Source organism: Anopheles merus, chromosome 3R, assembly GCF_017562075.2.
Source record: "Anopheles merus strain MAF chromosome 3R, AmerM5.1, whole genome shotgun sequence".
NCBI classification, from domain to species: domain Eukaryota; kingdom Metazoa; phylum Arthropoda; class Insecta; order Diptera; family Culicidae; genus Anopheles; species Anopheles merus.
Genome location: NC_054084.1, coordinates 43296841 through 43319327, shown reverse-complemented (window position 1 = coordinate 43319327; position 22487 = coordinate 43296841). Strand labels below are relative to the sequence as shown.

Genomic DNA, 22487 nt, shown 5'->3' with positions numbered 1-22487 from the left:
AAGTGTACAAAAACACCTTAATTTGAAGTCAAACTCAACGTGCCATATTTGTGGTCATAATGACCTGCTCATGCACATGCTCATTTCACGAACAAACAGGGCATATAGGCTCCTCAGGCTACATATGAGGCTACACTGAAAAAGGTCCATTTTCGTCAATCATTCTTTACAAGACAGCATACGAGTAGGAGTAAAAAGGAAATAGTGGTAAATTGTCCTATGTCGTACACTCGGGCCGTACTTTGATGTGCGAATAATTTGTGGCCAATCCTATCATGTGGATTATGAAAATGTGAAACTGCCCAAATGTACGTAAAAACATCTGTTTTGATTTGAGCCAACCATTGATTCAATTGACTACAGGAATGAAAATATAACTTTAACAAAGAGTACAAGCAGGATCCCACTGAGACAGCACAGCACTGACTGATAGCAAAAATAAAACTACTGATAGTGTGCAAGAGGAAATTGACACACTTTTGCAATTCCAAAAACATCTTGGACCATGATTACTTAAGGTGAATGTTAAATTACCCTGCAAGATACTGGTTCTTGTGCATGTTCCTTCTTTCTCATGCGCACACTGCAGAGAGGTGTGAACCTGCAGCTGAAGGATACGCCCGCGTTGAAGGCCACACCGACACACCGGGTTCGGGGGAGAGTATGGTCCGATTCAAGTACTTCAACGCGGTGGCCCATTCTCTTTGTCATCGGAAAGCCCCTGTTCTCCCCCAATGTACTGACACAGTGAACTTGCCCATGAACAGGGTGCATGGAAGCTTCAGCTATCCAAGGCGTTCATCGACCGACACAACCGACCGACCGACCGACTGACTGACTTTGATACTGCTGCTAACTCAAACGTGTAGGATGAAGATCGTGCAAGAAAGTGACTCGGATCGACGACCGGCGGCAATGACAAACCCAGCCCCCGTTCAAGGACTTCTTTCGATTGGCAATCCTCCTCCAACGTTCCGGAAGATCCCGCCAACACGACAGAGTGTAAGAGAGATGCCAATGTGTGTGTGTGTGTCTTTCTCTGGGTGATTCGGCAACCCACTTGCTAATCGGCTACCTTGACGCTGGTCATTACACCCCGTTTCCGCACTCATCGTCATCGGGAAGCGATGATGGAATCGAGTCGCGTACATGCCCCTCCCGCCTGGTGCACACCCGAAACCGGAACCTAACCTTCGGGCGTCACAATGCACCAACCTGTCCCAGCACGCGCGCACACGCCCGCCGTATGTTTGTGTGTGTGTCATTTAATGGGATGGGGGTCCGGACCGCTTGTATCTTGCGATGTTTCTGCGTGAGCGAGGATGTGCACACGAAGGCTTCCCATTCCTCTTTCTTCTTCTACTGCCGGCTGAGCGGTGAGTTCGATTTCAGCGAACGTGAATGACCTAGAAACGGGCGCACACCTCGCGTGTAGATAACCGCGAGTGACTTTTGCGCAAGTCAATCTCCCCGAGGACCGGACCCCAAAAGAAGGCCAACCCGCAACCCACCCCCCCCCCCCCCTCCCTCCCTGTGAACCGATATAACGTGGAGGCCATGGATTTGGGTGAACCCGGCCCCAGCTTAGCACGGTGTCGGTGATTTCGCACGATCTTGCGTCTCGTACAGGGGAAAACAGGGGAGTAGATTATTATTGCTAAGTAGCATAAGAGTGGTTGGAAAGGAAGAATACAACATTCGGACACAATCACGAGGCTTGCGGGGCAGATAAGATTGGTCGCCGGACGCACGGAACTGACAATGTCTGCCGACAAGGCTGTTGCTGCTGCTGCTACTCCCAGTTTTGGTGGCATTGGGCCGGCCAATGGTCTAGCAGTAGGGCAGTGGCTTACGCGTGCTTATCAGCACGCTCCGGTACGGACCGGCGGATGACACTGAGCAAACTGGGGAGGCGAGATTTGAGAAATTACCTTTACCAGCTCACGGGGCACGTGCATGGTCACTTGCGCTTGTAGGGGAACTGGGGGTAGTTTCGACACCTTAAGGTTTTCCGCTGATTGCAATACTTTTGCCAATGTAAGCTTATTAGTAGACATCGAAAGACCTTTTTTATGTACAATATTACGAGAAACTACGGTTCTTGGATTGATTTTGATAACATTTTGATAAAAATAATAAAATGTGGTTTTTGTTGCATCAACACTGCAGTCCGGGTAAGATCGACATCATGTGAGGTGATTTCGACACATTGGTTATAACTTTTAAAATAACAAACTCGGATGGCCGATTGTTTTTAACACAAAAGCATCTGGTTTACGGAGTGAATGGTTCGGATTCCTTTAAAAAAATTGATGATGATCCCATTCAAGCGACTATTTCTTTCTTCAGTTAAGCCAAAACCGGCCTAAAATACGTGCGATGCCGTAATAATATTATTTTTAATAATCCTAAGCCTAATTTTAAACACATTATTTGGGTCCGAGTTTGTTACCAAGTGTGGCGTCGATTTTACCCCATTGGCCACACCAGTTTTGGTGACATTTTATACTTTATAGTTTAATATTAAAATTACGCACTTTGATACAGAACTAATCAATAGTGCCTATAAAACAATACTATTAACACGGAAACTGTAATTTTGTTGAATGAACGCCACAATTCCTTAAGTCCTAGAAGTATACATTTACATCAACTGTCAATCACAAGCACCATCTATTTGTTTTATTGTTTATTTTGACAAATAACAGGTTTATGATCAGTAAAGGGTGACTAAAATATTCGAAATAGTTTATTTGAATAAGGTGTTCCAATATCATTTATCAAAAAGTTCTATAAACACTACAACGGCGAGGTGTCATTCTTACCCACAGTGTCGAACCAACCCTGACTTCCCCTACCTTTTTGCCAGCGTAATACGCGGTGGTGATCGAAGCCCGATCAACAATAATGGCCCTTGGATGAGGGTGCTAAACACTATGGACAACAAAACCGAGTTGTGGAGGTTGTATGTATGTGGAACTTCCCTTCGATGCCTAGTGAAAACGGTAGAATTGGCCCCCGCAAAGCCCATTTCTTAGTTGCGTAGTAGCTCGACGAGGCGTAGTGTACGAGCGCGATAAGCAATCCAAGCAATCCGGAGTGGTTATTTTTAGAAACTGTGGTGTTGTGCCTAGCAATGCCGTTGCCGTTGTTGCTTGGAGATTTGGTCACAACAGCTTGTTGCTTACTTTGAAGGGAGATGTTTGCAAAGCGGAAATAAAGTGGGAAATTTTGGACCATTTTAAATCCCACCTTGGAAACTTTCCTTTCCATCGGACAAACAACCGACAGACCCCCCGGCACAACCAACCGCAAGAAGCCGGGCCCCGCTACGGCCACGGTTCGCGGTACCGCCAGTCGATGGACGACCTTCGCCTGCTGAGACCTTGCGCCCGAAGTTTGTGCCGCGATGTGCCGACGTGCGCCACTCCACGATGCCCACGCGTTCGTTCATCCGTGCGCGCACACTGCACCAAAACAAAGAGGAAGAAAGAAAACAAAAAAAAACCGATACCCAACCCCCCAATTGGAAAGAGCGCGCGCTCCCACTACCCGCAACCCCTGCCACACGGATTGACACTACTTCCGCTAGACAACACACAAACCGCGCGACGCAACCGGTTCCAAAGATGACGCGCTGCTACACCCCACCCCCCGTTGATCTACATAATGGCGGGCGCTTCGGGCGCGAACTGGCGCGAACCGGTTACGACGCTGCCTACCCACATACACACACATACACGCACCAGTCGCAAGCTGTCGACTGTCAGGGCGGGGTGCAAACACCCATTGCCGCATCAATTGCATCCACTCGAACCTACCCTCCCGGCCCACTGTGTGCGAACTATTTACGAAAACAACAACCCCTATCTCCCTCCACACTCTTCTACCCCATTGCAGGACGTTGCCGACGCGTAAAAAACCACCCCGCGATGTAAAAGACCATGAAGAAAATCGAATTAAGCCTGGCGCGGGTGATGTGCGGCATGTGCTGGTGTCTGTGTGTTTGTGTGTATGTGTGTGGGGTCGCACAAATTGATAGCACGGAACAAAAATAAACGACTCCGTCGTGCCGTCTCCTTCCATACCATACCGGTGTTACTCTCCGGGGGAGGGATGTTGTGAGCCGGTTCGGCGAACCAGTGCGAGCCGGTTCGGTGTTTTTAAATCGTCTTCATGTTTGCGGCACGTTAGCCCACTTCCTCCACCGGCGTGAGAGTGTTTTTCTTGCGTGTTACTTTTTTTTGTTTTTTGTTGGATTTGTTTTGTTTTGTTTTCGTTGTTGTCTGCCTTGTTGATCCAGCACTCGCACACACACACGTCTACGGGAAGGGGGAAGACTTTGTATTTGCGGTACACTGGTTTTGCCGGGGGATTTGTGATGGGGGTGGTAGCAAAGAGTGCGATTAAGTATTTGCGTAGCCGCAGTGTCTTGGAAGCATTTTTTCGGCATTGTGGATTTTATGTGTTTATAATTGTGGATTTCTTACAATTGCTTACATAATGGAGACGCATTGTATCTGTTTTAAAATTGTTACTTCTCCAATTATAATGTTACCTTTCTTTTCACAAAACAGATTATTGTTTCTACTTCCAGGCTACTTAGATTAGGATACATTTCTACTCTGACCGCGCGGCTACATGAGGTGAAATATACAGCGAAATGAACTATTTGACAGGTGAAATATCTGACGGATAAAGCATCACAGCAACCAGCTGATGTGCAATGTAAACAAATAACGTGCACAAAATCGTAATTAAATCCATTAAATAGCTTCAATATAGAGTACTTCGTTAATTTTCAGTCAACAGTTAATAATTTCTTCCAATTAGGGAATGTTCTGCTTGAGAAGATATTATTTTAAATAGAATTTCGAAAGCGGATGTTGTGTCTCCCCAACCCTTTAGCTATACCTGTCAGATATTTCACCTGTCAAATAGTTCATTTCGCTGTATATTTCACCTCATGTAGCCGCGCGGTGAATCGTTACGGCGCATTTGTCAAACAACTGCCGTGGGGAATGGTTCATTGACTAGTGTGGTTGTGGAATCAATTGCTGGATCGAAGTAGGTACTGTATATGTTCCTGAACCGGGACAAGTGTGCAATCCGTTCTATGATTCTATAATAACAATTAAGAGATGCAGTTTTTGAGCCCGACTAGAAACGGAAGTAGTTTACGGATAACCATTGATTCGGGAGCAATTCCAGGAATGATGTCAATACGTAGTTCCAGAAACGTTGAGGATAAAGGATACGTTCCAGAACCGGTATGGATTCGCGAACAGTTCCAGGGAATGTTTCAGAATAGTTCCAGAACCGGTTAGGGTCCAGGATCATTCACATGATTGATAACAAAGATTAAGAATAATTTCTCTTTCGATGATGGTTCAGAAACAGACACTCATGATGAGCCCCGTGAGAGTCCAGAAGTACCTGGTAATTCAGTTATTATTGTTTTATATCTTTGCTGGAACTCTGGAGTTCCATTAGATACATCGGAAATCATTTACCTAGTAGTCGGACCAAATTAACTAGTTTATAGTATTTTCTGAATAAAGAACAGTGGAAACCGTTCGTTAAAACTGAATAAAAAAAGGAATTAAGGGAAACAGTCACAGGTTCCTGTCATCGATATTGTACTGAGTTGTATTTTTAAAGATGTAAAGATGCATGTACATGGAGATAAGCTTAACTTTCATTACCAAAGGCGTCATCCATCAATTACGTAACGCTGTTAGGGAGGCAAGGGGCTTTCGTCAAACTCTACGATTTCTTACATGGGGTGGAGGGAGTTAAAGTTGTGTTACTTAAGGCAAAATAAAATATTAGATTTTTTTTATTATAACAAATGAGTAATAAACGATAATTAGTGGCAATGACTGAATACCTGGGTGATTTTTGCAATTTTTATTTCTCATTGTCTTTTGATATATAAGTCGTACAGTCTTGAAATTCATAGAATACCTGGAGAAATATGTTTTACACTACTTTTTAAATATTTTTTAATATTTTTTTCTTCGATTTGTACCCCTTACGTCTACGTCCAGCCCTATTTTTCTCCGAAAAGTTCATTCAATATTCATTTAAACTAATATTAAATTACTACCTACTCAAAAATAGCAAAAATATTATTAATAAGACATTGATCAACGATATCTTGGGTCTTGGATCTTGGGCCAAAGGTCAGCAACGACAATAGCATGGAAGCTGAGTTGCGCGCAAAGATGCTGGCTGCCAATCGGTCATTCTAAAGCCTTAAAAATCAGTTCACCTCAAAGAACCTGTCGCGACGGACTATGTATATATACCAGTACTCACATACGCCTCTAATACATGGACACTGTCCAAATCTGACGAAACCCTCCTAGCCGCGTTCGAGAGGAAGATGCTCAAAAGGATACTTGGCCCCGTATGTGCGGAAGGACAATCGAGGAGCCGCTATAATGACGAGCTATACGAGATGTACAGCAACCTCACTGTCGTACAATACGCTTGTTGATACGCTTGTCAGGCCCCGGTGGACTGGCCATGTTGTACGCATGTAAACGGACTACCCAACCCGGAAAGTATTTTTAGGCCATCCACATAGGAGGCGAGGTAGTCCCAAACTGAGATGGCAAGATGGCATAGAGGCATCCGCCATTAACGGACTGGCAGACGAAGGCGCGAAGTCTTGCCCGGTTTCGGACACTCCTGAGGCCGGCCAAGACCGCAGAGCCGCCGGTTGTAGCGCCGGAGAAGTAAGTAAGTAAGTAAAGATAAATGTACGTGTAGATAACTGTAATTATGAAATTCGCTTCCTTTCGTTCAATAACGCGCAGTATGCAATGAAATGAAACTGACAAACTAAAATCCCTACAGCTTTGGAGCCGAATATGATTCGATAAAAAAAAGACAGCACGATACGACACAAGAGGCATCAGTGACTCGATGCACACATTTATTTATACAAAAGACAATGCGACCACCACATATTGGGCCCTTGCGAATGAACACCGCACATATTAAAACTGAAACACACACACACACATGAACTTCTTTCCCAACCATTTGCACAACCAATATGTACGACTTTTTTGTTCGGGAGATCGTTTTAAAGTCATAGAGTTGGCCACAGAGGAATCTACTAGCAACCATGAAGGAAGGGAAGATTGGTTTCAATTTAGGCTACCCATATCCCCATTGCAACGTTACACTATTTTCAGAGAACATACCGCGCGCGCGCGAAATAGTATTGCCGGTTAACATCCAGTACTAATCCTTCGGTTCGCTGTAGTAAAAATCATCCTCGTTTCACCCGGCCACTTCTTCCGTGCCCGGTTCGAACTCGAGCTTCATTTCGCTGGAAGCCATTCCCTCCACGTCTGCCTCGTGTTCCTGCGTGTTTAATCGGTTCAGCGTCATCGAAATGTCGGCCGGTTGGCAAAGCAACCCGCTCGATTCGGTATTATCGTCCTTTATGACCGATTCGATCACCATCGGATGTGCAATTACGGTAGAGGAAGGAACTCCCTCTTCGTAGTGTGCAGAGGACGTAACAATGATTTGTTGCTGCTGCTGCTGCGCTTGTTGCTGCAGGTGATGTGACTGGGTGGAAGTGGGTTGCGTTAGCTGCCTGACCGGTAGGCCAGCATCTTCAAACGCTTTCTTCTTGAGCGTGTGCCGGATTTGCGATCTAAAATGGTGAAGCATGTGTGCGCTGAGTTAATGTGACTGTTCCCACACACCTTGCCAGCGGTAGGATCAGATGAAGAAACGATCATGCCACCAAAACCGGAAAGCGAACCACTTACACCGTACGGCCTTTGATGCGCTGACTGATTTTGCTCAAATCCTCACTGAACCGTGTGACTGCGGACCGAAGCATCTCTATTTCTTCATCTGTCCATTTGCTCCTTGAGTGAATGGAACGGGTTTTAAAATTGAGCCACTTTAATACAATTTCACACATTTTCTTATCATGCAAGCGGTCGCACGCTGCGAGATCTGCTTACCCGGTTGGAGAATCGGACGAAGGGTGCAGTTGCATCGTTAGCTCTCCCAGGCTGTTGAATGCAGCACCGGCAGCGGTAAAAATCTCCCCTACCTAAGTACGAGCAGAAAGTGTGAGTTTCACTGTGAGCCGGTAAAGGAATGTGCACTGCCATCGCTTACCTTAGTGGCAGAATTCATTGTTAAACCAATTTTATGATGGTTTTTGGGCAGAATGTTGATGCAGCACGGAATAGACTCGTTTGTAAACAACGAGCTGCCAAGTCAAATGTCAATTGAAACTGAATGGCCTCTACTGTTTGTGTCAAATCTTTTTAAAAAGACGGTTAAAAACAGGGTGACCATAATGTTTACAAATGAGATTACATCAACAATAATTAATGGATGATAAATCCGATCATTCTTCGAACATACGTGTTCATAGTCAAACAAAACTTAACTTAACAAAGCTTAACAGGATACGGCTCTCACTAGCCGAAAGCGAAAATCCATTTTTTTGTAATCCAGACGATCAGAGGATATTGACCTCAAGTTCGAATATACCGTAAGTGTTCGGTAAATGGGATATTTTTACTTTCCAGTTAGAGGACGATGTACGTTTACTGAAAAGAAAATTATAACCATCAAAGCAATCAAATAAAAACCATTCCCATGGGTTTTCTTTTTCCTTTCGCGTGCGCAGGATGCTGGATGTTGTACGTTTGACGTTTAAGTGATTTTTTACTGGGATCCATCCCAGTAAGCGAACATCCAGTTAAAAAATATTTCAGTTAAAAAGCATTCAGTTAGCGAACACTTACTCTACTGATTGGTCCGTCCATAGTACTAGTATCATACTAGTCCATAGTACCATTCCATAGCACTTTAATTATATTTGAAAGCGGATGATGGTATGAAAATGTCATACTAAAAAAGATCATCAGTAGTTTGAAGACGAATAGTTTGCGGCGGGCCGCATTTGACCCGAGGGCCGGACCGCTGCACTAGTAGGCTTGGCTTTAAGTGACTTATTGTTACCATAGCAGGATAGTCAGTCAGTCCTACGTATATAAAGTAAATTTGTATAAAGTAAATTTGTTATACAGCAGCAGTTCCATTAACAATTCAAATGTTCTCAGTACGTTCAGCCCGAATATGAGTATATTTCATGATTTTGGAAGCATTCAGGCATGTCAAGTTTGCTCAGAATGTCAGAACAAATAACAAAAAATAAAGTAAATTTGTAATACAGCAGCAGTTCCCTTAACAATTCAAATATTCTCATTGCATTCATTCCTTTTTTAGGCACTGCCAAAGCGTTATTGGACGAATTCCAAATAGCAGTTCGAAAGTTTATTTCAGTTTGTTTCCCGTAATCTTACTCCTAGCTGTTAACACGTTGGTGATTCGTCTAAATGCACTTGATGCATACGTATTTTTGAAATACAGTTCAAATACACAGTAACGATCACACATTCTTAGTACACAGATTTTCCATGAAAATAAGGCACCGAAACGTCGGCATTGAAATGCGAAGCACATTTAGTTCAAGCGAGGAATTTTCTTTCCTTCCCCAGCTTTGTCGCTGTTTGTGTTGCGCTTCAGCTCGGCGGAAATGATTTGCGATATGTCGTCCATGTTAATAAATCGCAACGGTTCCATCAGTGCGTCAGCAAACATGAGATTGTTTTCAGAACACAGCGGCTAGAAGTTATAGAAAAAATATAATTAAAAAATATATATTCATTCTGTTTACTCCAAACGAAACATTATCCATTAACACTCTCAGAACTCGAGTTGTTCAGCTTACACGTTACACACTATCGTTTCGTCTAGTGATAGGTGTTTGGAATCGTACCGTCACAACCGTCGGAGTTGCTGGAGCCGTTCAGACCAGCCTGAAACTATCGGAACCGTTTAACTAACGACTTCGATGGCTTCAGGCAGCTTCGAATGACTGCAACAATATCGCAAGCGGATTCCGACTATCACTAGTTCCATCTCAGTTTATGTTTACGAGAGAGCGGACTCCGATGGTTAAGGGGCACAGCGTTTGAAGACACTTTCATACCGGATGATGTGAGTGTGTACGTAGGTTTGTGGTTAGGGGCGTACAACACGCGTGCTTAGGAGAATACCATCTCTCCGCATCGCTCCCTGCCTCACAATAAGGGACATCCAAGTAGTCTTCGCTGCCTCGCCTCCCTTAGGAGTCTGACGCATCAATCTCGAGTGAGGACTGTACATGAGAGGAGTTGAGTATCGACAGGAGCGGAGCAATACCATTTGCCTGCACAGTGACCGTTAGTCGCATGATGCACAATTTGGACAGCTTTGGCATTTAATCTCCATCGGAGTGCGTTCGACTAGAATAGCTATGGATCGGGCAATCAAGTCTCGTCTCGGTCGGTATGCTCTTACTGCGAATATGTATAAAGATTGTTAATGGAATAGAATTCAAGAAGAGCAAGCTTTTCTTTTATAATAATATCTGCTTTATAATAGTATATTCATTAAATTATGGTATTTGAAATGTTTTGTTTTTGCTATCAACTCAACCTACCTTACAATTAAGCATTCGAACAAAATAATCAACCACATTGCTGTAGAATAATTCGCCTTCGCCGAAGATGAAGCAGTCATAGTCCGGGTTTACCAATTCGAAGGTACTCATGGTGCTGCCCTTGATCGTTTGCATATTGCTGTTGGCGATCGTGATTTTAGCCTTCAGCCCGAGCGCCGTTGCAATCTTGTAACACTTTTCGCGCACCGTTTCATTCTCATTCAGCAGGAGCTGGCGGGCCTCGTCGATTCGTTCCTGGGGCAGCTCGAGGAAAAACGAATGCCTGTCCGCAATGGAAACTCCAAGCTTTTTCTTATTGTCCGATTGGGTGTACTCGCGGTACGTTCTTATCACATTTTCGTTGTTGTCCTCCGCTTCTTCAATAGCCTGATCGAGTGAAAGCACCTGCATGCTGTGCTCCTCAACTGGCATCTATAAAGGTAAATACAGAGAGAAAGAGAAAGAGAAAGAGAGAGAGAGAGAGAGAGAGAGAGAAACAGAATTAATGAAGGAGAAGCTCCCAAACCGGATACCACGGCCACTTCATTCACAACCTACCGATTGCAGTGTTTTAATCATCTCTTGGCAGGCTATCTGCTTGGCTCCCTTTTTGGTGGAGTGCGCCCCGCGTCGTACAATCTCCCGGATGCGGCACTCGAACTCGAACACCGGCGCATGAGACGGGCCGTAGCTGCGCACCTGCACGATTTCGGGCAACGGGAAATTACGCTGAATGCAGATGTCTCGAACCTGATTGACGCGATCGGTGCCAATCTCTAGGGCCGCCAGCGATCCACGCTCCTCGGCGGCGGTCGCAACCATCTCGTCTTCCTCGCCGGCCGGTAGCTCCAGTGCCAACCGGATCAGTTGCCAGGCGGATTCGTGTTTGGCTTCCTGCTTCGATCTACCGACACCCGTAGCCTGCTTTCCCAGGGCCGTCACCATGTAGGAGAACAGCTTCACATTGACACTGTGGGGTGAACATTCTTCGCCCAGAAACTGATAGATCGGCAGGGTACTTTTCACCTTAAAGCACATCTCCTGCAACATGGTAATGGGCATTTTGCCCTTCAATATGTCCGCCTTGGACATGGTTCTGCCGATTTATCGTGCGATGCTTTATTAGGTGCCGGGTAGAGGAATTTGTTTCCGGTGAATCACTTTGCGTTCGTGTGCGTTCAAAGTGCTACAATGTTGCAATTCCGATTGCATCAGCAATATCACAGTATGCGCTTTGTTTGCAAAAGACACATTACTACAGTATAGTCACGAGATACGCGGATTCAAAGCAACGCGGTTTTTCATACACAAATTGCCTTTTCAATTAAATTTATAGATCATAAGAAATTTGCATCATTTTTACAAAATATTATATGAAATAGTTTATGTTGCGTCCTACCGAAATTTATCTCGTGATTTTAATTTTTAGTTAAAGATCGCGTTTGCCTACATACGCTGACATCTTCGAAAAAAATTAAATTCATAACTCGGGAATACACTGTACCATACGATACGATAATGTTTACATTGTCTAATCCATTACTACACAGTTAAAATTGCACAACATTTAAAATGAACGTTTATGCAATTATTTTAAAACCTTGTTAATTATGACAACACATGAGTAGCGAGGGCCACTGAGGGCCTGTGTTTCATTGCATGTGCTGTCAACCGCTTTTTCAATTCATATTGCGATAATTTGGATGATTACAATAGTTTAACGATTATAAAAAAATAAGTTGAGGTTGTACAGTTTGACAGATAACATCGGACGCGGCGTCCTACGAAATCAACTTTTTCATTCCAATCGTACGACTAAATCGTACGTCCGACATTATGAGGCTAATCCCACATAAATGCTCTGAAACAATTCAATTACATCAGAAAACAGATTTTGCATCAAATCGATAAAATCCCTATTTGGTTCCCGTTTTTTCGTACCGGCGAGCACGATTTGTTTACCAATAAACGAGTTTGACATTTCGGTTTGTTATTTCGAATATATCCCCCTTTTCGAACATGACATTTTGACAGCTACTCCTTCGGCAATCTTCGGCTTCTCTGTGGTTGCATCTCTTTCCCACCTGCGCCTTCCCTGTCACGCGCTGGCAGTGCTGGCGATTTGACACAGCAGAGTGCGTCTGGGCTTTTACACTCTCGGTGTAGAGTTTTATCACGGAGACAAGAAATGAATTGCAGAAGCAACTGAGTGCATTTGAACGTTAATTGGATCGTGTAGAATCGAGAAAACGAGTGTGTGCAACCATCCATCTCCATCATCATGGCCGAGGACAACTCCTGGAAGACGAGCAACTTTCGCCAAAGCGTCGTTAACAAGATGTACGTACGATGCGGTGTGCGGGGTAGACCGCGCGGATCGGTGTCGGTGGGACTTTCGCGTGAACGTTTTTTCTCTCCTTTCCACTGTAGCAATGAGGCCATCCAGCAGACGGGCATGACATCGTCGAAGAATGGCATCGAGATGGAAAACCATGTGTTTCACAAGGCTCGCAACAAGGATGAGTATCTCGGGTTTGTCGCCCGCCTGATACTGCACGTACGTGAGATGAGTAAGTGTCGGAAAAGTGTCATTTCTTGGGTGATTGAACACACATATACATACACACGCGGTTGGATATTTGGGAACCGGAAGGATTCGCTAGCCGGTGTTTTGAAGTGCCGCTTATTGGGATTTGCTTTTTCTGTTCTTCATCCTTCATTCCGTTTAGACACGAAGCACAAAAACCAACAGAATGCGGCAGCAGCGGCAGCGGCGGCGGCACAGCAGGCCCAGCAGGACGGTGGCGGCAACAGCAGCCAGCAGGGCGGTGGTGGTGGAGGGGGCGGTAGCGGTATGCCCGATCCCATCAATGCCCTGCAGAACCTTGCGTCGCAGGGCACCCGGCCACAGATGATGGGCCAGATGGGCGTAGGACCGGGCGGTCCCATGGGGGGACAGATGGGTGGTGCTGGGCAGGCGTCCAATCTGCTGCACTCGCTGCGTCCGCAGATGCAGATGGGTGGCATGGGTGGCCCGATGCAGGGTAACCGGGTGGGCATGGGGCCGGGCAATCAGATGGGTGGCATGATGGGTGGCCCGAACCAGATGCAGGGTCCAGGCGCCGGGATGGTCGGTGGAATGCCGGGTCAGATGGGTGTGGGGATGGGGCCGGGCGGCATGAGCGGTGGCAAGATCGTGGGAATGGGCGGTCAGCAGCAGCAGATGGCCCAGCTGAACGCAATGCAGGTCAACCAGATGCAGCAGGCCCAACAGCAGCAGCAACAGCAGCAAGGCGGCATGTCACAGCCGCAGCAGCAGCAGCAGCAGCAACAACAGCAGCAGGGAGGCATTGCCCAAGGACAGGGCGGACCCGTGCAGCAGATGGGCGTAGGCCCCGGTGGGCCAAACCAGATGAACCCGATGGTGATGGGACAGATACAGGCGCAACTGCAGAACCAGAACGCAATGGGTGGACAGCAAATGGGGACGGTTGGCGGTACGATGAACGCCGGCAACCAAATGGGCCAGATGGTTGGTGCGAACGCCGGCATGAATCCGCAGGCAATGGGAATGGCCTCGAACCAGGTGGTTCGCCAGCAACAGCTACAGCAGCAGGGTATGGGCCAGGTGCAGATGGGCCTTGGGCCCGGCCAGATGGGCCAGCTGAGTGCGGGCGTGCAGGGTGGCGTTGGACACGGTGGCCCCGGTACGAACATGGGCCAAGTCCAACAGCAAGTAGTCGTGCAGCAACAACAGCAGCAGCAACAGCAACAGCAACAGCATCAGCAGCACCAACAGCTGCAGCAACACTTGCAGCAGCATCCCCAGCAACATCAGCAGATGCAACAGCATCAGCAACAAATGCAGCAGCAGCAACAACAACAGCAGCAACAACAGCACCAGCCCCAACTGCAGCAACAACAAATGCAACAGCATCAGCAACACCAGCAAATGCAGCAACATCAGCAGCATCAGCAGCACCAGCAACTGGCCCAGCAGCATGGACAGCATCCCCAGCAGCATCCCCAGCAACAGCAACAACAGCTTCAGCAGCTGCAACAACACGGACATTCACAAATCCAACAGCAGCAGCAGCAGCAGCATCAACAGCAACAGGTGCTGCTGAATGCAATGGGACAGGGTCCGGGCGTTGGTCCAGGCGTCGGCTCGATTGGCGGACCGATCGGTGGTCCCGGAGGTCCGGGTGTTACGCTGCAACAGCAAGCCATGCAGCAGCAGCAACAGTCTGGCGGAATGGGCCCTGGCGCCGGCCCGAATCAAATGAACCCTGGCGTAGCAATGGGGCCTGGCGGAGTGGTGGGCCCTGCCGGCGGTGGCGGTGTAATGGGCCCCGGCCCGAACCAGATGCTCGGAGCGGGTGGTGCCGGCGGACCGGGAGCGGGCCAGCAGGGAAATTTCGTTGGAATGGGAGCGAACGCGATGGTGCGCAAGCCGCCGGAAATGATGCCGGGCGGAAACGTGTACCCGGGCAGTGGTGGAGCGGTGCGCAGCGTGACGCCCAATAACTTCCTGCGCCAGTCGCCTTCCCCGTCCGTGCCGTCGCCGGTCGGTCCGGGAGCTCACGGTCCGCCGTCCCATCCGGGACAGATGATACCCTCGCCGGCCCTGATCCCATCGCCCAACCCGCACATGGGCGGGGTGGCCCAACGTTCTACGATCGGCCAGTCGCCCGGCGGCTCGTTAAACACGCCCGGCCAGCCGGGTGGCGCCGTGCCCAGCCCGCTAAACCCGCAGGACGAGCAGCTGTACCGTGAGAAGTATCGCGCCCTCACCAAGTACATCGAGCCGCTGAAACGGATGATCGCAAAGATGGAAAACGACGATATCGATAAGATTGCGAAGATGAAACGGTTGCTAGAAATTCTCAGCAATCCGAGCGTTCGCATCCCGCTCGAGACGCTGCACAAATGTGAGGCCGCGTTAACGAGCCAGCTGGGATCGATCCGTGAAACGCCAACGAACAACCCGCTGGTCGAGGCCGTCTCGAGCAGTCTGCAGGCTGCCACGGGCAACCACACCCTGCAGCGTACCTTCCGCCCCTGTCTGGAAGCGCTGTTCGGGCCGGATATTAAAAATTTGCCCCCGCCGGCAAAGCAATCCCGACTGGCGCTGGACGATACGGGCGCCGCCGGTGGAACGGGTGGCGGAGTGACTACCGGTGGGGCGACTACCACCACCACCAGCACCACGACAGCGGCCGCTACCACTGGAAGTGCATCGTCTACCACCAGCACCACCGCCAGCAGCACCACTGCACCGCAGGAGATACCACACATTCTGCAGGGCGAAATCGCTCGGCTGGATCAGAAGTTCAAGGTATCGCTGGACCAGTGCGCCATCAGCGGTACGCGCACGATCAAGCTAATCTGCTGGCTGGACGATAAAAATCTGCCCTGCGTGCCGCCGGTCGCCGTCACCATCCCGGAGGACTACCCATCGACCGCCCCGAGCTGTTCGCTGATCGAGCAAGAGTATAACGCGACGCCATTCCTGATACTGGTGCAGAAATCGCTGATGGCGCGCATCTGCAAGCTGCCGGGACTGTTCACGCTATCGCATCTGCTCGACACGTGGGAAATGTCGGTCAGGCAGGCGTGCTCGCCAAATCCAACGATTGTAGCACCCACCGGCACAAGCGTACTGCTGGGCATGTAATGTAAAATAATGAAGCCGAACGCCGAGGTGGAGAGTGCACAATAGAAGAGAATTTTATATTACCGCCCACAAGAATACGCAAGTGCGTGCGGCCAAACGGATTTATTGTGCATGTAATATAACCGATTGAACCATTTTTAAATCAATATCGACAAAAGATTAAAGTAAAGTAGAGTGCATTACTTAAACGGAATAGCTCAAAGTGAATAATATTACTACAACTACCTTCTGGTTAGTTTAACATTGGGCTCGTCAGACTGGCATCGGGTCCGTAAATCACCTTCCATAGTTCCTGCGCCACCCGGCCGTTGTGCTGTTGATCATACTGAACTTTGCACGCCTGGAAGATGGTTTGCAAATTCTTCTTCTCGGCTCTAACCTTCTGAATGAACTCTTGATCGCGCTGTGCAGCTTGCATTCGCTTCTGATTGAGGGTTTCCTTTTCATTACTGCAAAAAAGGATAAAGAACACACACACACACTGTACAATGAGCCGATGTTGGGCTAATGGCATTAGATGCTTACCTATTTCTTATCATGGCCATCATTTTACAATAGAGGATCTCAAGCTCCGCTTCCAGCTTTTTCGTCCGTGCACATATTTCTTTGATACCATTGTACTCCTCACAGTTTGTGTTTTCCAACGCTTGCGCTTCGTTCAATGCTGTGCAAATTCGTTCACTGTTGTAGCGCCGGAGGTCTACGATAAGCGGCTGTACTTTTGATTCGATCATCGTCTGTACTGTGGTGCACGCCGGAGTAGTCGTAGTCGAAGTCCGGTCAGCGTTTACGGGATTTTCATAAACTTCCATTCCCATCTGTATCGTTTCGTCGCCGTTCCTGTTCGACGAACGTAAGGGGGATGCAACAGTTTCTTGCAAAACAACCGCCCTCGGGACAGTGGAAGAGCAATGAGTCGGCGACTTTCGTGCAGTTGACTCACTGCCAACGATTCTCTCGGAACAATTGAAGCTAGATGAGTTTGCCCTCCCGTTCATATAGGAAGACTCCTGTGCCGGTTTCCTTCCCAAGGGATGTTTTACTTCTCGGCTTTCTAAACATTGTTTTCCTGAATCGTTCAACTGTGGCTGTTTGTTCAATGTGTTTTCTTTCCCGCGGTTGGTTTTCATACCATGTGAGGTTGGATTTTTTTGGGCTGAAAAACAAAGCAAAATAAATTAGTCTTTTTGTGAGAAATCCCTTACTAAGGCATCGTTCACTAACGTTGCAATGTGTTATTAGCTGCTGGCTGTTTCACATTCACGTCTCTAGCTCGTCCTGACATTTTACGCGCGACAGGCATCGATTGTTTACGCATGGTTTCTTGCTTCTTGCTCCGGTTGCTTTTACCAAGTCCCGAAAGCATGGCGTAGGGTATGAAATCGCTATCATCAGCGTCCGAATGGGTATCATCGCTTATGCAGTAAATTGTTGACAGTTCTTCCAAATCTTTGGGAACTGTTTTCATCACCGTTGCGCGGGTGCGTTTGGTCGGGGTTGACGATTTCATGTACGCTGGACGCTTCTTACTTTGTGTCTTCGTACCGTTTGTCGGTTCCTCAGTTTTCTTGCTGTATCCATTCGCCTTTCCAGCGCCTTTAACGTTCTTGTTTGTTGTCCGCTTTTGCGTACGTTCTTCTTCGCGTAAATGGGCAATGTCATACGGGTCACTGTTTGGAGCAGCTTTCTTATGATCGTCCGAAAGATCGATCAGCTTGAACGGCCATTTGGCGGTGCTTAATGGTGCGAATTCCTTTGATTCCGACAAATTAGAAGTATCTGCGTCGCCATTGTACACCGACGGAACTGCCGACACAACTGGAGCCTCCAGTTCTGGCTCCGGCTCTGTCCGGCATTCCGGTGTCGGAGTTTTGTCCGGCGTTTCGTTTCGAGCAATCGCATCGCTCGTAACACTGTTTTCTTTCTGCGGCGACGGAAGCGGCGGCGACGGGGGCGGCGGCACCGCCGGTCCATTGTCCGTAATGTCCTTCGTATTGTAAAGTTGCTCACAACGAATTAAAACCTCATCTTCGTCGGCCGCCGGGCGCAGAGGTTTGTAGACAAGTTTTTCTGGATGAATCATGGTTTTCATCAGCTGTGCCAACACACCTAGCTCTTCATTGTTCAACGCGTTAATATTCAAATCGTACGTCACGATAGAATCATCCGTAATTTGGATCTTTTCATAGGAACACTCCACTCGCGGTGCATATAAATCCCTAGGTTTAAAAAAATTGATATATTACTCCTGTCACGTACGTTTTTTTTTATCAAAAGCTTACTCAACAATCGTTAAACTTTGAATATCGTTTAGCTCAATACTCGCTTCGAAGGATCTGTTCAAATTATCTGCTAACGATGCTTCAAATGAAAGTTCTGCTGGATTGGAATTCCACTCGAATGAAATAAAATTCTTGCCCTGAAAGCACGGTATCTCTCGATTAGCGAAAATGGCAACGATAACTTCAACGGTGATATACAATTACCCCTAAAGGACATATGGCGTTGCTGCCAATTGCAGCCGAAGTAGCAGCTAATGAGTAATATTTCCTTTCCGGAATATTGTTCAAAAACGTACGACAATTCTAGTGCATAAAGGAGATACAAAAAATACAAAAAACGGAAAAAAGATTAAAAGTTAATAGGGTAACACGCGAACCACGTAAGGCATATGTACTTACCATCGTAAACGATTCGGGCGTCCAGTGTATTATGCTGCCCAGGTTACGCGATGGATCGGTAAAATCTTCCATTACATCCAAAAACACATTGCGTCTATCCTCGCTAGCGCACTTGTGAACATATTCATAAAGAATTTTGACAACCGCGCGCATTATTGCGAAATGTTCCATTTCACAGAAAAATTGGCTAAGATAAGAACTGAAAATAACGAGCAAAAAAGCACATAAATCCACGCACCCATTCCATGATGTAAAGATGGAAAGTAGTAGCCTAGTGTTATCCTCCTCCATTCCACGCATCGTACTCACAGCTTGCTTTTTATTTTATCATGCATATTCATCACCTCGCTACGGTCCAGATTGTGGATGATCGAGTGCAATGTGTGCAGGCACGATATGACTACCTTTTTGCACACACACGCTAGCTTCATAATTTCCAGCACAGTTATTAAAACCTCGTCCACGGAGCAGTTGGCCCTCTCGGCCACACTGCATTTGCTGATAGCGGTCTGGAAAAACAAAATCACGAACGACGTGTAGTTTATGTAACGTGCGAAAGGGCAGGAGATAAAAAAATATTAGCCGCTGCGAGTACAACGGATTAGGAAACTAACCTCACAAAGGAACAGCGTTTGGAAAAGATGCTCATCGTAGGAACAGCCGAGCGAGAGTAGATGGGGAAAGTGCGTCAGAATCTTTCTGGTCTGCTGCACCAGCGCCGGCATTTCCTCCGTCGCCCCTAGTTGATAAAGCCGTTTTTCCAACGACTTTTTGCGATCCTTTTGTTTGCTCATTGTTGCACAAAGTTTTGGAAGGTTTTTTTTTAAACGATTTGTCTCTGTATCTCTTCCTGCGTATTCAGCGCACTAAGAACACCTGTTTAGGTCGGCTACAGATTTTCAACTAAACTGTCCAACACCGGTCTGAGCCCTGAGCGGTCGTGCGATGATGCTGCACAAAAGATCACAGCTACTCTGGTTACCATGAAGGTTGCCATGGCAACGGATTGAACGTAGTTGGCTTTGCCACCGGCACAATCCATTGCTCCTCAATCCTTTTTGTTCAAAAACAGGCTATCTAGCGTGTGTATGCTTGTGTGCGCGCTTTTAATTAGCTGAATGAAAATGCTACTGCAGCAATACGGTCTTTTTGGACTGTTCCTCGTGAGTGAAATAATATGAAAATATCATTGCATTATTTCGCTTATCAATTTAGTACATATTTCGGGTTTAGTAGATGTATTTGAAATACATTTTTGAGCAAATCACCTCAGGATGAGATGGTTAGATCAAACTGCTGGTGGCATCAAGGGATATTTGTATTAAAACAAGCTGAAAAAATTGTCCAAATAGTAGACGTAAATTTACTTTTATGAGGATGAACGAAAATTTGCTGAAAATGGCGTATACGCCCAAGAACGCTAGCATCGTGTCCGGTAGGGACGACCATTGTTCGTAATTTCTCGAAACGTCATTGAAAACCCGAGAAATTTCTTTGGAAAAAAATAACATATGCAATCATAACAGCAGCGCTTTTGCCAGAATTGAGTCAGTCACTCGTCCGCTCAGTCGACTAATACGAAAATTAAACAAAACAAAGTTTAAACAAAGTTTCTTTACAGAAATTGTGAAATTCCAATAGCTTCGCGCATCGAAAAACTGTCGCCTTTGTTTCGAACAAAAAGGTAAGTGTTGGCCAAATGCCAATAGTGCAATCGATTCTTTCCGGTGCTTTGCATTTGTTATGATTGCACCAAATTTCATCATGCTCTTTGCTTTGTGCCGTGAGGCGAAACATCATAAACACCATCGCCATCGCAGTTTATCGCAATGCCGAGAACAACACTGCAGGGCAATTAGGAAAAAGCTTGAAACAGTATTTTTTGCATTTTCTACATTTACGTTTACTCCTCACCCCCATCCTAGCTCCGAAGATGCTGTCCCGTTTGGCCTGTGGTAGACCCTTCGTCTCGTCGGCATTGATCAAATCGGCTCTGCAAACAGTTCCAAAGCGCCCGCAGCTCCAGCCAGTGTTCCGCCAGTACGCACGCGATGTGAAGGGAGGCAGCAGCCCGGGCAGCAGCAGCTGGACGTCGCGTGCCGAGCGAATGACGCTGCGGGAGCGGGCAATGGCTCCACCCGGTCCGAATGCGTACGCGATCGGCAAGGGAGCGGTGGCGGGTGGTGCAGCCCTCGGCCTCGGTGCGCTGTGCTTCTACGGGCTTGGGTTGGGCAGTGGCACTAGCACGCTGGAAAATTCGCACCTGTGGCCCGAGTTCGTGAAGCAGCGCATACAGGACACGTACCTGTATTTTGGCGGTTCGCTCGCTATTTCGGCTGCCAGTGCTGTGGCCGTGTTTCGGTCGCCCCGTCTGCTGAGTCTCGTATCGAGAAATGGTTGGATGGTATGTTGTAGTGCTTACCAACGGCCGGAGAGAGTAGCTTATTAAAATAAATTGTTTTTTTTTTAGTCCGTTCTCGCCACATTCGCGCTCATGATCGGTTCCGGAATGGTGGCACAATCCATTCCGTACAGTCCCGGCTTGGGCGCGAAGCAGCTCGCATGGGCGACCCATTCGGCCATCCTGGGTGCCGTGATCGCACCAATGTGCTTCGTTGGAGGAGCCATCCTGACACGCGCCGCCTGGTACACGGCCGGCATCGTCGGAGGCCTCTCCACCGTGGCCGTCTGTGCGCCGAGCGACAAGTTCCTGTACATGGGCGGACCGCTAGCGATTGGCTTGGGGGTGGTATTCGCTTCGTCGCTAGCTTCGATGTGGCTTCCGCCAACGACCGCTCTCGGGGCCGGCATTGCCTCACTTTCGCTGTACGGTGGTCTGCTGCTTTTCAGCGGGTTCCTCCTGTACGACACGCAAAAGATTGTGAAGCGGGCAGAAATGTATCCACTCTACGCTCCCCGGCCGTTTGATCCAGTAAATTCGTAAGTATAGTGAACTAAAATTTATCTCAACGAACACATTTACTAAACGAACGCGCTTTCATTACAGAGCGATTTCGATCTACATGGACACATTGAACATTTTCATCCGAATTGTGACGATTTTGGCCGGCGGTGGTGGAAACCGTCGCAAGTAAAGTAGTATTGCGCAGTGTCTGCATTAATGCTTAGGGTTATCTGTAATTAGGGAGCTGTATTTTGTTTAGCTAAAAATAGTGCATAACTTTCGAACACGCTAACCTTAAAACATCCTAAAACATGTGCTTTTTCCACAGAGAGAAATAGAACGCCCGTTAGAGAAGATCCCTCTGCTAGCAGTTAAACATGAAAGTTTCCGACTTTCGTGGCATAATTTCTAGTGGATACAAAACTCTCTTTTTGTTCTATTGATCCAAGAACTTGAATGGTTCGGCTTTCCTCGGATTGGAGCACTTCATGAAATATGTTCTAAGAAACATCTTAATTATGTAAATAAATTGTAACATTTGAATATTTAATTGCATTGATTATAAAATAAATTAAACGTAAAACCAAACTAAACATCTTGCTTTTTCCTCTCATCGAATAACGAATTTTTTTTTAATTGCTACAACTTTGTCCAACGCTTGAGAAACGCTGAAATGCGCAACGTGCC

The 22487-nt window shown here is 47.1% G+C and overlaps 5 protein-coding genes and 1 long non-coding RNA gene across 11 annotated transcripts; 3 read left to right on the top strand and 3 right to left on the bottom strand.

Moving 5' to 3' along the window:
- Window positions 1-4922: 4922 nt before the first annotated feature.
- LOC121596270 lies at window positions 4923-5889 on the top strand. The gene is made up of 2 exons (XR_006005267.1): window positions 4923-5071; window positions 5140-5889. It is a non-coding gene; the product is annotated as an uncharacterized LOC121596270 (long non-coding RNA).
- A 1193-nt stretch (window positions 5890-7082) lies between these two features.
- Window positions 7083-8273, bottom strand: LOC121596157. Of its 2 annotated transcripts, XM_041920847.1 has the most exons (4): window positions 8158-8273; window positions 7998-8089; window positions 7797-7898; window positions 7083-7678 (listed from the first exon to the last, which is right to left on the bottom strand). In XM_041920847.1, exons 1-4 carry the CDS (start codon window positions 8173-8175, stop codon window positions 7297-7299), a joined length of 594 nt encoding a protein of 197 aa, XP_041776781.1. In that variant the 5' UTR covers window positions 8176-8273; the 3' UTR covers window positions 7083-7296. The 2 variants fall into 2 exon arrangements, with proteins under 2 accessions (XP_041776781.1, XP_041776783.1); XM_041920849.1 differs by lacking the exon at window positions 7797-7898.
- A 1231-nt stretch (window positions 8274-9504) lies between these two features.
- On the bottom strand, window positions 9505-11808 carry LOC121597144. Of its 4 annotated transcripts, none has more exons than XR_006005382.1 (3): window positions 11096-11808; window positions 9785-10969; window positions 9505-9678 (listed from the first exon to the last, which is right to left on the bottom strand). XR_006005382.1 is itself a non-coding variant. In XM_041922704.1 (3 exons), the coding sequence occupies exons 1-3, from the start codon at window positions 11627-11629 to the stop codon at window positions 10392-10394; spliced, it is 969 nt and encodes a 322-aa protein (XP_041778638.1). In that variant the 5' UTR covers window positions 11630-11808; the 3' UTR covers window positions 9505-10391. The 4 variants fall into 4 exon arrangements, 3 of the variants coding, with proteins under 3 accessions (XP_041778638.1, XP_041778636.1, XP_041778637.1); XM_041922704.1 differs by having other exon boundaries at window positions 9505-10394; window positions 10538-10969; XM_041922702.1 differs by having other exon boundaries at window positions 10538-10969.
- Window positions 11809-12613: 805 nt separating this feature from the next.
- On the top strand, window positions 12614-16360 carry LOC121596109 (mediator of RNA polymerase II transcription subunit 15). Its single transcript, XM_041920753.1, has 4 exons — window positions 12614-12877; window positions 12968-13107; window positions 13267-14244; window positions 14764-16360. The coding sequence occupies exons 1-4, from the start codon at window positions 12819-12821 to the stop codon at window positions 16212-16214; spliced, it is 2628 nt and encodes an 875-aa protein (XP_041776687.1). The 5' UTR covers window positions 12614-12818; the 3' UTR covers window positions 16215-16360.
- Window positions 16267-19817, bottom strand: LOC121596107. The gene is made up of 8 exons (XM_041920749.1): window positions 19510-19817; window positions 19205-19404; window positions 18896-19094; window positions 18701-18799; window positions 18497-18633; window positions 17439-18433; window positions 16740-17370; window positions 16267-16663 (listed from the first exon to the last, which is right to left on the bottom strand). Exons 1-8 carry the CDS (start codon window positions 19687-19689, stop codon window positions 16447-16449), a joined length of 2658 nt encoding a protein of 885 aa, XP_041776683.1. The 5' UTR covers window positions 19690-19817; the 3' UTR covers window positions 16267-16446.
- Window positions 19818-20374: 557 nt separating this feature from the next.
- Window positions 20375-22393, top strand: LOC121596108 (growth hormone-inducible transmembrane protein-like). Of its 2 annotated transcripts, XM_041920750.1 has the most exons (5): window positions 20375-20579; window positions 20821-21299; window positions 21366-21835; window positions 21903-21986; window positions 22129-22393. In XM_041920750.1, exons 2-5 carry the CDS (start codon window positions 20829-20831, stop codon window positions 22136-22138), a joined length of 1035 nt encoding a protein of 344 aa, XP_041776684.1. In that variant the 5' UTR covers window positions 20375-20579; window positions 20821-20828; the 3' UTR covers window positions 22139-22393. The 2 variants fall into 2 exon arrangements, with proteins under 2 accessions (XP_041776684.1, XP_041776685.1); XM_041920751.1 differs by having other exon boundaries at window positions 20378-20579; window positions 21903-22393.
- Window positions 22394-22487: the final 94 nt, after the last annotated feature.